Source organism: Corvus cornix, chromosome 1 (genome assembly GCF_000738735.6).
Source record: "Corvus cornix cornix isolate S_Up_H32 chromosome 1, ASM73873v5, whole genome shotgun sequence".
In the NCBI taxonomy this organism is placed as follows: Eukaryota; Metazoa; Chordata; class Aves; order Passeriformes; family Corvidae; genus Corvus; species Corvus cornix.
In genome coordinates, this window is record NC_046332.1 from 26199254 (window position 1) to 26212340 (window position 13087).

General features: G+C 41.7%; 1 protein-coding gene across 1 annotated transcript; it reads right to left on the reverse strand.

Moving 5' to 3' along the window:
- Positions 1-327: 327 nt before the first annotated feature.
- TIPRL (TOR signaling pathway regulator) lies at positions 328-11609 on the reverse strand. Its single transcript, XM_010396045.4, has 7 exons — positions 11305-11609; positions 8416-8595; positions 7470-7569; positions 6237-6368; positions 5709-5804; positions 4958-5020; positions 328-3346 (listed from the first exon to the last, which is right to left on the reverse strand). The coding sequence occupies exons 1-7, from the start codon at positions 11607-11609 to the stop codon at positions 3197-3199; spliced, it is 1026 nt and encodes a 341-aa protein (XP_010394347.2). The 3' UTR covers positions 328-3196.
- Between the last annotated feature and the right edge of the window lie 1478 nt (positions 11610-13087).

Consider the following 13087-nt stretch of genomic DNA (forward strand, 5'->3'; position numbering starts at 1 on the left):
CAGGGACTACCAGCCCCGGCAGGCGCCGCGCCCACCTGCGCGCCGCAGGTGGGGGAAAGGCCGGCGGGGCGGCGCGCAGGCTGCCGGGGGATGTAGTCCGGATGTGGATGGATCCTATCGCCTCCCAGCACTTTGGAATCCATTACTTGGCAGTAGCAAAACGCATTTTATAGTCAGAGAGGTTTCATTTTAATCCCACAACTGTGGCTCTTCTCGCGCTTTGAAAGAGTCTCACTTTATTTTCGTAATGAGCCAGAGCAGTCTCCTGCCAGACAAAGGTAATGTGGATGCAATGTCCTGCTAGCAAGCAAAATTCAGAATCACAAGTAAGTTATTTCAGTTTATTTCGCTCAGTTAAAAACAGAACTATAAAATGTTTGGTACATTTTATTCAGCAACATATAAGGAACAATATAAACTGCCACATTAAACTCGACACAAAACAGCTGGAGAATCACCCCACTCCCTCCCCCCTAAAGTTATTTATTCAAAGTGGTACTTTCTGTGGAAATTTTGTGCCAGAGAGCTTGCTGTATGCCAGTTTATACTGTTGCTTCTTGGTAATCTGCGTGGTGTAAGAAAGTCACAAAGTGCTCCAATTTTGAACTTGTTGTAAGTGTAACTTCCTAAATGTGTTCTTGTGATTTCCCCAACACGTGTGTTCCACTGAAATGCACATCACCCTTTAGAACAGATGGAGAGCACGTATCTATAGAGTCAGGATACAAGTCCATTCCATAGAACTTTACCAACAGGTCACAAATTAGGATGTCTAATGGACAAGAGAAAATACACAGTATAAGCTAAACATGCAGAGTGCCTTTCCCACTGCTCCCTCTCCACTCTGTGGCTTTCCCCCACACTCTACTTCAGCCCAAAGGAGTTTAATGTTAGCATCACCGACCAAGCCCAAACCACAGTTTGAATTAACAAATGCAGATACAGTTTCCTTCATGCCAGCACTAAATGAGATCTGCTCTCAGTCACACCAGCTTTAAAGTGTGTTTTTATAAGCTTTAAGGCATGTAAACTAATATGTGCTTACAGTAAAAGAAGTGTCATGATTTACTTCTACCAGAAAAATCTCTCTTCATCCCCATTCGCTGTTCCCTTCCTTTTCACTCTTCCCTCATTTCCCTCTATCACTGGAGTGGACCCAAATAATCTTCTATTACCAAATGGACTTTCATCTCTTCCATGCTGCATTCATTTGCAGTCCCCTTCTTCATCCTGACACGAAAATCTTTAGGAAACAAGTGCAACAAGATGAAAAAAAGCCAACAAAGTTTAGGACTGTAATGGGGAACACAGAGGACCTCATTTCTATTTCAAAGTGGCCATAAATTCCTTCAGCCAGATCATGTCTGATAATTATCATGGCTGATAACTTCTTTCAGAAATTGTTTCATTTCAGTTCTCTTTACTCATCCTATGGATCGTAAGATTTTTTTTGCAGTAATCCTTTCCAAAGGATTCCAAAGATAAGGCTGAAGGTGTATTCAGAAAAAAAATACTCTAACCAATAACTTTGTACAAACTAATCCTCACAGTCCCTCTGTGAGGTAGGCATATATTAACTCTCATTTTTACATACATGGAACAGAGGCACAGAGAAATGACCTCTCCATGGTTAACCAGTGACACAGGAAAACCTGCAGCTAGTTCCTGCCTTTCCACCTGATGCTGAATTCACTAGACCAGGCTGCCTCAAATAAAAGTGAAGCGTGTTACTTGTTTTACTAAGGAAACAGTCACTTAGATGGCAGTAGACTTTTTTTTCCCCTAAAAACCTCAGGGTCTTCTCTATATGAAAACCACTTCACAAAAGATCTGGTTAAATACTGGGTTTTGTGGTGGGTTGCTTCTAGTAAGCCATGCAGTGTAGAATATGAAGATTTTTAAACAAAAACCCCAAGACATCAGAATGTGTACATGTTCTTATCTGCAAGCACTTTACACCTCAAGGCCTGCTTTTTGCTGCAGTTACTTGCTTCCTGTACTGAGTGTCAGCAGTAAACCCAGACAAGTCTGCTCAGCTGCCCCATTCTTACACCAAACCAGTAATATACTGTAGGATTTCCAAAAGCAATACCAATATTTAAGTTTAATCTACAGAGTGTTGAAACCATGACTATACAAGTGATCACACATCTATTAATATCAGAACTTAAAAAGAATTTTAAAATAAACCGAAATTATGTATCTGGAATACATTAGCATCCTTTTAAGGCCATACAGGATCTCCTTTCTCAAACTGCAAATACCAGCATCCTTCAGGGATCAGACTTCCCCAGCCTTACGCCCCACTGCAGTTTGGCAATTTGGCTGTCAGGGCAGTAGAACCATCACACTTGGAACATTCAAAGGAAGGCCAGTGCAGGGCAATGCCTTCCCAGCACAGTACGTGACTGGAGCAGCACAGGGACCCCAAGCGAGAGTCCCACAACTGCCCAGAGAACTCCAGCTGACAAGGGGTCAAACCAGCGTTTGTGAAGAGACTTCCCAGTTACTCTGTTAACCTCCAGCTTTTCTCCTGCTCTGGAGTTAATGCTTCACAAATAATTTTACCTTTACCTAGTGTCGAATAAATGCATTTTTTTTTTCCCCTACACTTTAAGCCTATCCTCAGATGAAATGAATATTCTTAGGTGAGATTCTGGATCAGAGACCACAAAAAGTAACTTCGTTGGTTATCAGCTCACAGCAGGGGAAGCCAAGCAAAATGGGTAGTTTAGGAGTGACAGTTCAAAATAAATGCAAAGGAATTTTTACCTTTTTTTTTTACTGTGGATTATTTCTCAATAAAAATAAAATCATGCTAGTTTTACAACTCCTGTAGTCTCTTAGTATCTGAAGCAGCAATAACAAAATCTTCATATAAGTGTTAGTGGAGGGGGGTCCAGACAATACTCCTGCCTGCTTGGTGAACTAAACAGAATGCAAACTCCCAACAGTCATTTCTCCAATGCTGTTGAAAACTGTAACTCCCCACCAATCTATCATCAACTCCAGATACAGGTTAAAAAAAAAAACTAACAAAAAACACCATTAGCAAAACCTGCTTGAAATGTTTTCTCTCAAGGCTACAGAAAAATTAGCCAAATTCTTCATTCCACTAGTAGTGAAACACCCCCCATGCCAACAATTACGTGATCACATTATCTCCAGTCTACTTCAAGTCCATATAAAGTCACATTTATTTAGACTTAGAACATGTGATTTCCAGTGATGTTTCTGGTTTAGGCTCCAGCTCCTCTGGGAATTCTAGTTTTTCACAGATTGTCTCCTTTATGGGTAGATACTGAGAGATCTCATTAGGTTCCGTGAACAGGGAAGGTGGAACGTTCTAAAAAGCAAAAATTTTACGTGAAACAAGTGAAAGAAAAGCGGGGATAAAAAAAAAAAGTATTCCAACCCCAAACTTTTACAGACAATTAATCTATAATTTACTGGATGTAAACATCTGGAATCAGGTATGATTATTAAAATTTACCTTATAACTTCAAATGGACAGTCTTATTCCTTATGTGGATCAATAGGCCAAGGAAAAGTATTTAACATTTTTAAGCAGCAGATTATAAAAGTGCAAGGAAGTCAGAGATATCCATAAGCACCTACAATGTTTTTAAAAAATATATTTTAAATGTGAATGGAACAGTCTTTTTAAGGTTCTAGTTCCAGATGAGACTAGGATGGCCATGAAGAATTCCATCTCTTCTAGCCACCACTGCAATGTATTCACTGGTGTTGCTCAGACTGAACAATTATCAATTGCTCAATCTCAACATGTATCTTAGTTTTTATGAAGTCCACCACAGACTTTTATATGAAATACTAAAACTCCTTGGATTTTAATTTCATATTTTAAGAAATAAGGTGGTTTCATTATGTTAACCAGTATTTTACTCTGGAGATCCCTGTAGACCACTTTCCCATATACATACAAGACATTTGATGGGAAATAAAAATCTGTACTGATGAAATAACCTTCAAATTTCTAACAACATTCTTTAAGTTCAACCAGAGCTATTCAAATGCAACCTCTAATTTGGCTACCTCTACACCACATAAGGAACCATACCACTGTTTTAATTATTTCAAACCTCAGTGAAGCAGGAATCTTTTTTGCTTTACCTACAGAAGCTGAAAGCCACGCGCATTTCCGCTCTGTAACAACAGCCAGGAAAAATGATCTAACAGCACAGATTTTTAAACATAAGGTGAAGTAAAACCTAGATCATTGATTTATATTTCAAAAATTACAAAACTATCAAAAAGCTCATGTCTGGATTTAGTTTTGTTTATAGGGATCACATATGGTTAAGAAATGATACAGTGCCCCTTTCCTCACAAGAGAAAATGTATTCCCTTGGCAGGTCAGTAACACACTAGCTACTTTCCAGAGGCAAAGGAAAAATAAGGGAGAAGGAAAGGTACAATAAAATGAAAGTTCAGGTGTTGGCTGAAGAATAAAAATCAACAGCTGCAACTCCGAATGTGCCACAAATTACTCTGAGCCATTACTAGAGTTTTAAGGTGACCTATTAACCTCAAATATTTGAAAAAAACTGGAAGAGTCTATTACCAAACAGATCTTAACCCCTAATACTGCTTGGAAGCACACAACCAGCCATGAAATTTAACTTCCTGGGACATGGAGTACCTGATTTTGCGGCTGAACGGTTCATGAAAAAATAAAATAATAAAAACATTTTATTAACTCAAAAGTAGAAAAAGTGACCTAATCCCGTATCTTGTCATGTGATCTGAGCATTCACAAAATGCCAATCTGCCCTAAAATCATCAAAACAAATGCTGCATAAGCAGAAAGAATTTTCTTCTGTATTAATTCAAAATCTTACAAAGAATGACTTAGGGTCACAGTATTTTCTATGCTGACCATAAAACAAAAAAAAAAAACAGAAGAAAAAGAAAGTGAGTTTAAAAAATGCTATACCTTTAAACTTGATATTTTGCTTTCTCTGGATGTGTATTCTCGCAACATGTAGGTCTTGTCAGCCTAATGGAAAAAAGTGATCATTTGGTATCAGTACAAACTAAGCATTTTAAATACATTGAATTTAGTAAGCACTGGAATTTGGTTGACCACATATTTTCACCTAGGAGAAGAAATGTACATTCAAATTCATGAAGACAGATAATACCAATGTTCTTTTTTCCAAAAGCCACCTTTCTGTGTGCATGCATCAAAAAAAATTCTGTGACTGAATATGCTCATTGATCTTTACACAGCTAGAACTACTACACATCTACACAGGATTACCAAAACACGAATCTTAATATCCTGTATTATTCATGAGATACCAGATCTCAATGTACTAGGGACAGTTATTTGCAAGTTACACTTGCAGTCTAATTCTATTAGATAAGACAAAAATAACATACTTGGAGACATGCCAGTATTGAACTCTTTACTGTTGCCTCTTTTTCCTCTTGTACTTCCTTCTCTAATCTGTGTCTGACAAATGTATTTAAATGATTACATCCCATGAGGGATAGCCTACTCTGCTCACATACCATGGCATCCAGCACTTGGTTGCTAGTTCGCTACCACCACAATAATAAAATACACTTGGAAGTTCTTATGCCCCCAAAATCAGTATTAAATTAGAGGAATATCAGGTCACTGAAAGTAAAATGGCAAGGGAATCTCTATAAAATAGTTATGATGGAAAGTAAGGGTTTACCTCATGATGAAGCCTCGTATCATTCATCCTGATGAGCACCCCATCCACTCGCAAGAAGAACCTCAGCAGCACAAAAAAGCTGGAAGGCATAACTCTCTGCAAAAATAAAGATAGTCCATTCACCACATGACAAAGGTTTACTTTAAGCATGTACTTTTCTACATCAGATATTCACAATGGAAGACCATATGAGAAGTTTTCAAGAATGAAGTCAGAATTTGGGCTGTTGATTTGCTACAGCTATGGCTGGACAGCGGGGCAGACAGTGTCTCAAAGGACTATTAGGCAGGATGCAAAAGGAGGGAAAAGATCCTGGAGCAAAAGTTTGTCCCCTGGAGTAAGGACAGATGACAAAGGTTTCAAGTCAACATTGTTTCCAGTAAGATCATATTTCTAAGAGCAAGGATGAAGAACTTTGTGCTTTGAAATTTAAATCCCAGAAGGAACAACATGCAAAATGCAGCTGTGTTTTGCATTTATCAGCCAACTGAGTCCCTAGGTATGTTTTATACACCTCCCAATACTCACTACTTTCACACTCAAACTTGATACTCCATGATCATGGAGTTCATCTTCAAACAGGAGTACTTCTTCAAAAAACATAATTTGTTCCCTGGCTTTCAATTTCTCGGTATTTATGTGTTCTGTTGTAGGAACAACCTAAAGAAAAAGATTAAGAAGAGTTAGCATATTAATTTTTTGCCAAACTACATAAAGTTTGTCCTGATATTTTGAATTCCAGAGTTTTAGAAAGGAAAAAACTTTTAGGGCACTAAGCATCAGACACCCCAAATTTCTAAGAGAAAAAGTTAAAATCAAAGTTTCCAAGAGTTTCTCCTTGGAAATAAATATCAAGCCAAAGCAAAAACTAAGAGTGGAAAATTCTGAATAAACTTCTCTCTGCGTACAGGCTCAGTAGGGTTTCAGCTGCAAACAATTCTGCTCACTTTCTTTCAAATCTTTCTTTCAAAACATCTGAAGATGCATTGTGTTTAACATACGTATGAGAAGTTCAGGTTTATAAACAGATTTCCATGCATTTAGCATCCCTAGCCCACTACACACCTTGCAAAGGATTCTAGTAAAGCCTTCCCATGGAAATAAAGTACTTGTATGTTTTCCATCTCATGGTCTCCATAGACCCCTGGTCCCCAAAGACTACGGACCAATACTGTTTATTTCTATGCTGTACTTTTAATTCCAGCACAACTCAAATGATCTCTAACTAAAGCGAGTCTAGCCAATCAATACAAATTATCTGCTTAGTAGCAAGCAACCTGTATGCAGTAAAGAGAAGCTGGGAACTTCGGTCTTATTTTCAAGTAAGTAAAGACATGGGAGGGCCTGTGAGTTTAAATATGAGGAGTTACTGAGTTACTGTTGCAGAAAAACATAAGGCCATTGAAAGCAGTCAGGTCAGAAAGCAGACAAACATGCAAGCAGCAGAGCATGAAGGTACTACAGAATGACACAGCTGACAGTTCTGCTGTATGTGAGGAGCTCGGGGTTCCAGAGGGGCCCCCAGCAAGAGTTGAGGACTCCCATGTGCTTTAATCCTAAAACACTTTAAGACACTGCCCACCCTGTTATTAAAATAAGCCATGATTTGATTAGGATAAAATGCTGAGAGACATGAGAAATCAGAAGTTATGAAGCACAAAAGATTCTACAGAAACCTACTGAAAGGTAAATGACAGCTTTAAAAAAAAAGTTTGACTGAAGCCAGATGCAGTCAGCAATTAACGAGAAGAAAATTATTACCTTTAATGTTGCAGTATCTCCCAGCAAAGTTCCTTTGTAGTCTGTTGTGTAAGTCCAGTCATATGGCTTGACAACTTCCTTAGTGTGCTCAGTCTCACTCCTCAAAAAGTGAAAAACAGCTTTGTAGTAATTGCCTTGTAATAATTCCCAAAAAACTACAACCTCACGTAAGACTGAGCATTAGAATTCCCACACTGTTCCTAAAGAAAACCAGCAGCATTGTCTGCGCTACAATTACAATGTCAAGACAAGCGCTACAATCATGGTTTCACAACATCTGTTTCCATAACAACAGTTATTGAAAACAGTTATAAGAATTCTCAATGTAACACTATCTCAGTTCTATGACTCAAAATAAAGATTTTCATGCAATACAGTTGAAAAATTTGTATTTCAAGATCAATTTTTCTTTAAGTAGGCAGAAAGTGATCTGTTGACAACACACAGCAATCATTAACACTGCAATTTGCCTTAGTTTTCATGACAACTTTGCTTTCTCTCTGGGCTTTATTTCCAGGTGCTCTACAACTAATCCAATTTGGCAAATACTAAGCATTATAATTAGTTCTCATGCATGGTAATTGTTCTGCTTTATTCCTAAGGCTAAGATTTTGAACATGTACAGCACTTTGCAACACCACACAATACAATCTTGTAATGCTCAAGGCCCTGTGAGTTTGAATAAACAGGAACAGCATTAAGTCAGGTTAAACTTGAAGTTTACTTTAAGAAAGCCAAGATACAGCTGAAAAATACAGCTGACCCAATTTAACAAAGGATGATGACAGCAAAGAAAAGTGAAGTGACTTCTGTGATCACATGCTGTATCTAGGGTAGAACCAAATGCAACCTGCTCTTCAAGAGTTCAGTTTGCTCCTTTAACTACTGTATGATGGTTTCATATACAACACACCAGTACTTGCCCACTGGTGATAAAATACTGTACCTGCTCTCTTGCCACTCCTCTGCACAAGCGACTTTGATCATACCTTGACAATTATTGACACATTTTAAAGCATCTGTAGCATTGAACTCTATTCCAAAACCATGGTCATGCTGTATTCTTAGGACATTGTCTCCAAACATCATCTCTGGCAGGGAAGGCATGTGTAATTCATCAGCCAACCTGCACAGAAAAACAAAAGAGACATGAGTCAGCTATAGCTCGGTCAAAGCAGTCCTTGTTTTGGAACAAGGATTCTTTAGACCATGATAATTTAGAAGACACATCATCAATATGTTCTGCAAGACTTTGTTGTTTTCCCAGGTTAATTCATTTCACCTAAAATGCGGAGTCATTGATCCGAAGTGACTTTTCCACCACAAAAGCATTTCTAAAACACTCCTTCTCCATCAGGCTCATAGAAAAGTCTCACATATGAGGAATCAAAAAAATACTTGAGAAGCATGTAGAAGCAATTTCCAACCTGTGCTAGCAAATCCTTGGATGGTCCATGGACCAACTTCGGAAGGTGCTCAAAAAACTTTTAGGAACAAGGACTCGTCATCAGCAAGTTTAAATTCACTGCACAGTGGTCCATACCTCCAAATTTAGAAGCCTATAAAAAAGATACTTAAAACAACCCTGGCAGAGTATGTAAAAAGTGCAGAAGACACTACTGTGCTCTACTAGGCTTTCAAGCTGGTCAAAGACACGTACTGGTATTCATAACTTTAAGCAGGAAAGCCACAGCCAAAGCCACAGACCCAACTGAACAAGGTACTGCATAAACCAAGTAAGCACCATCCCTGCAGAAGATCCCAAAGCATCCTATTTCACGTTTTGTTTTACATCAGTCTGTACACTTACTTAAACTTATGTGCATATATATATATACTATGTATAAATAGACACAAACCCCAACACTGGATATATCCTCTGACCTTCATTTCCAAAAGGTTTCCTATACTTCTTTTCCTCCCTACCTACTTGACTTATCAAGATCAAAAAGGACACGTGACATCTGGAGAGAAGAAAGCTTTAGGAAATACACTAATTTGAAGGAGGGGAAGAAGAAGAGCGTCCTAATCATAATGTTCTCATTGATAGTAAGGCATTTCTGAACAAAAGTGGTTATTTCCGTAACCCTCCATACAAAAGAACAATACATTAACCTAACTAAAATAAAAATAGCAAATTCATAGACTTGGAGAATAAGATCCTACATTTTTCCCAGAGAAGGCAGAGTAACATTATGGACTTTTCCATTTCATCAAGTGTAGGAAGTCCTGACCTGCAAAAACCAACTCCCACACAGAAAAGAGTTCTTGGCTATGGCACATTTAATCCTTCCCCTTTCCACACAGGTTGCTGAGGGATTTTTGCAACATATATTTTGCAGAAATAAAATTCCTATAGATACTAGTTATGCTCCCTAAGCAATAAAAAAGACAAAATGGGTTGCTGTGACCTTGTTGCACCTCCTACAATTGGCCTCAGCACAACAATCCAACATGTCCAGACTCCTCTGCTGAGGCTTCCTACCCTCCAGCAAATTAGCACTCCCACCTGACTTGGGGTCATCTGTGAACTTACTGAGGGCGCACTCAAGCACCTTGTCCAGATCATCAATAAAGATATTGAACAGGACTGGCCCCAATACTGAGCCCAGGGGAACACCACTGCTGACAGGCCTCCAGCTGGATGTAACTCCATTCACCAGCGCTCTTTGAGCTCAGCCATCCAGCCAGTGTTGTACCCAGCAAGTAGCACACCCATCCAAGCCAGGACCAGCCACTTCCTCCCAGAGAATGCCTCACTGGCCTCAGAAAAAGTAAAACCAAGATAAACGAAAGTACATTTAAAAAGACTAATGAGATTCCTACATATGCTGAAATTTATTCCAGAAAATGAAGCCAAGAAATATCTGCCAAATTCATCTGCCACTAAGGTCAGTTATGGCACGGCTGAACTGTTCCACATTAGCAAATCTGACTTAAGTACTTGATGCTGATACAGGAACATTTCCCCCAATGGCTTGACTGGACTGGAAATTACTACAAGAAGACAGCAAAATATAACTTTTTAATGAAAACCATTATCTTAAAATAGCTGTTACCAAGACATGGTATAAGACATTTAAAAGATCCTTTTTCAAAACTAATTAAAAAAATGAGGCTTCTGGTTAGTAGGTCTCAGTTCACAGAGGTCCAGAGATCCAAAACCATTATAATCACACTATTGCAGAATGGTTTGAGTTGGAAAAAACCTTAAAGGTCAAGTTCCAACCCCTTTGCCATGGGCAAGGACATCTCCACTAGAGCAGGTTGCCCAAAGCCCCATCTAACCTGGCCTTGAACATCTCCAGGGATGGAGCACTTACAGCTTCTCTGGGCAACCCGTTCCAGTGACTCATCATCCTCACAGTCAGGAATTTCTTCCTAGGATCCAAACTACATCTCCTCTCTTTCAGTTCGAATCCATTCCCTCTTGTCCTAGTACTACATGTCCCTGTAAAAAGTCCCTCTTCGTCTTTCTTGTAGGCTGCCTTCTGCAATCATTAAAACAAAACAAAACAAATTTAAACTGATTTTAACTGATTTTTTAACTGATTTTTAACTAATTTTGGAAATTTCCTGCAAACCCAATCACCCCAGTTTCTCCAGCCAGAGAATCAAGCTTGAAGAGAAGGAAAAACCCCAGTGACCCCCGTAACTGGGCCGAACAGCGTCTCCCCCAGCCTAGGAGCGCTCTGTGTTTCTTTCGCAAGGCCACCCGACACCTCCCGCCCCTCGCTGTGAGGGCCGAGGCCGCAGCCCCGCGGTGGCCCCCGAGCAGCGGGGACACCGTCCCGTGCTGTGCCTCCCTGCGCCCCCGGCCCGGAGCCCGCCCCACCTCTCGGCCTGCGCCGACTTCATGATGTGCGTCCGGGCGGCGCTCAGCTTCCACGGCCCGAAGGTGAAGTCGCGCCGACTGCTCTGGGAAAACGGGGTGCATGGCGGCCTCCTCTCCGCCGAGGAGAAGGCAGGAGGTGGCGGAAGGGGCGGCGGCGGAGGCGGCGGAGCCCCTCTCCTCCCCTCTCCTCCCGCACAGCCCTCACGGCAGCGGCGGCGCCCCCGGAACCGCCGCCTCCTGGCGTTTCCGCTTCCAGGGGCGCGCGCGGCGCGGAGCCCCGGCGGCAGCGGAATCCTGGGATGCATCCGGAAGAGCGTTGCCAGCAGAGGAGGGAGGAGGTTCTGCCCCTTTGCTGAGCCCTAGTGAGGCACATCGGCAGTGCTCTGTGTAATTCTGGGCTCCTCAGGGCAGGGGAGACCTGGAGCTCCGGGAGCGGGTCCAGCGGAGGGCAACGAAAATGACTGGGGCATCTCCCTTTGGTGGAAGGGCTGCGGGAGCTGGGCCTGTTCAGCCTTGAGAAGTGGTGGCTGACAGGGGCCCTCATCAATGTGTACAAATATCTAAAGAGGGAATTCCAAGAGTATGGATCCAGGCTCTTCTCGGTGGTGCCAAGCAATAGGACAAGAGGCAACGGGCAGAAACTGATGCACAGGAAATTCCACCTGAACATAAGGAAGAACTTCTTTACTGCGCAGGTGACCGTGCACTGGAACAGGTTGCCCAGAGAAGTTGTGGTGTCTCCCTCACTGGAGATATTCCAGACCTGTCTAGACACAGTCCTGTGGCATGGGCTCTGGAATGACCCTGCTTGAGCAGGGAGGTTGGACCAGATAACCCACTGTGGCCCCTTCCAGCCTACCCTACTGTGATTCTGTGAGGTGATGTGTGGCAGCAGGTGGGTGAGGGGTGGGGATCCACACTTCTCTGTGCTGCCGGAGCTACCATGGGGAGAGTGGGCTCTCCAATCTCCTCTGCCCAGTATGAAGAGCCAGCAAGCTCACCCAAGCCCTTGTTCCAGGGAAGCTGGGCTGCAGAAGCCAGCAGAAAATGTTTGTGTACCCCACAAGTGCTTGTGCCTCCAGCTACTTCCCCATAAGTACCTTGCCAAGAGCAGTGGGTGGCTGGGTAGGAGCAGTCATGGGAAGCTCAGAAGCCTCTGGTGGCCCTGGGCCATCTCCATGGCCACACTCACAGTTGCAGCAAGCATTACCTGGCTTCATCACACAGGTGCCCTGAGCTGTGTTAGACAGTACACACACGTGCACACAAAATCACAGCTGGGCAAGGTTGGAAGGGGGCACAATGGATCATCTGGTCCAACTTCCCTGTTCAGGCAGGGTCATTCCAGAGCCCATGGCATGGGATTGTATCTAGACGGGTCTGGAATATCTCCAGCAAGGGAGACTGCACAACCTCTCTGGGCAACCAGTGCACAGTCACTTGCACAAGACGTTGGACAAGATGATGTTCTTCATCACATTTAAGTTGAACTTCTGTGCATCAGTTTTTGCTCATTGTGGAATCGCCTGTGCTGATTCGATATATTTTTGAATGCTGTCCAAAGATGCTCTTTTTAAAATGTCAAAGTGCAATGGTGTGATAAGTTTAAAAAAGTCCTGTAGAAAAGCATCAATAGAACTGGTTGAAAATGATACATTAGCTTAGTATTCCAGCAGTGATGGGTGGGTGCTTGTCTTGCTTTTCTGTGTCATCGAAAGGGCAGACTAACTCCTTATGGACTTCCCTTGGCACAGGAGCAAGACACACAGTCCAGCTCCTGCTG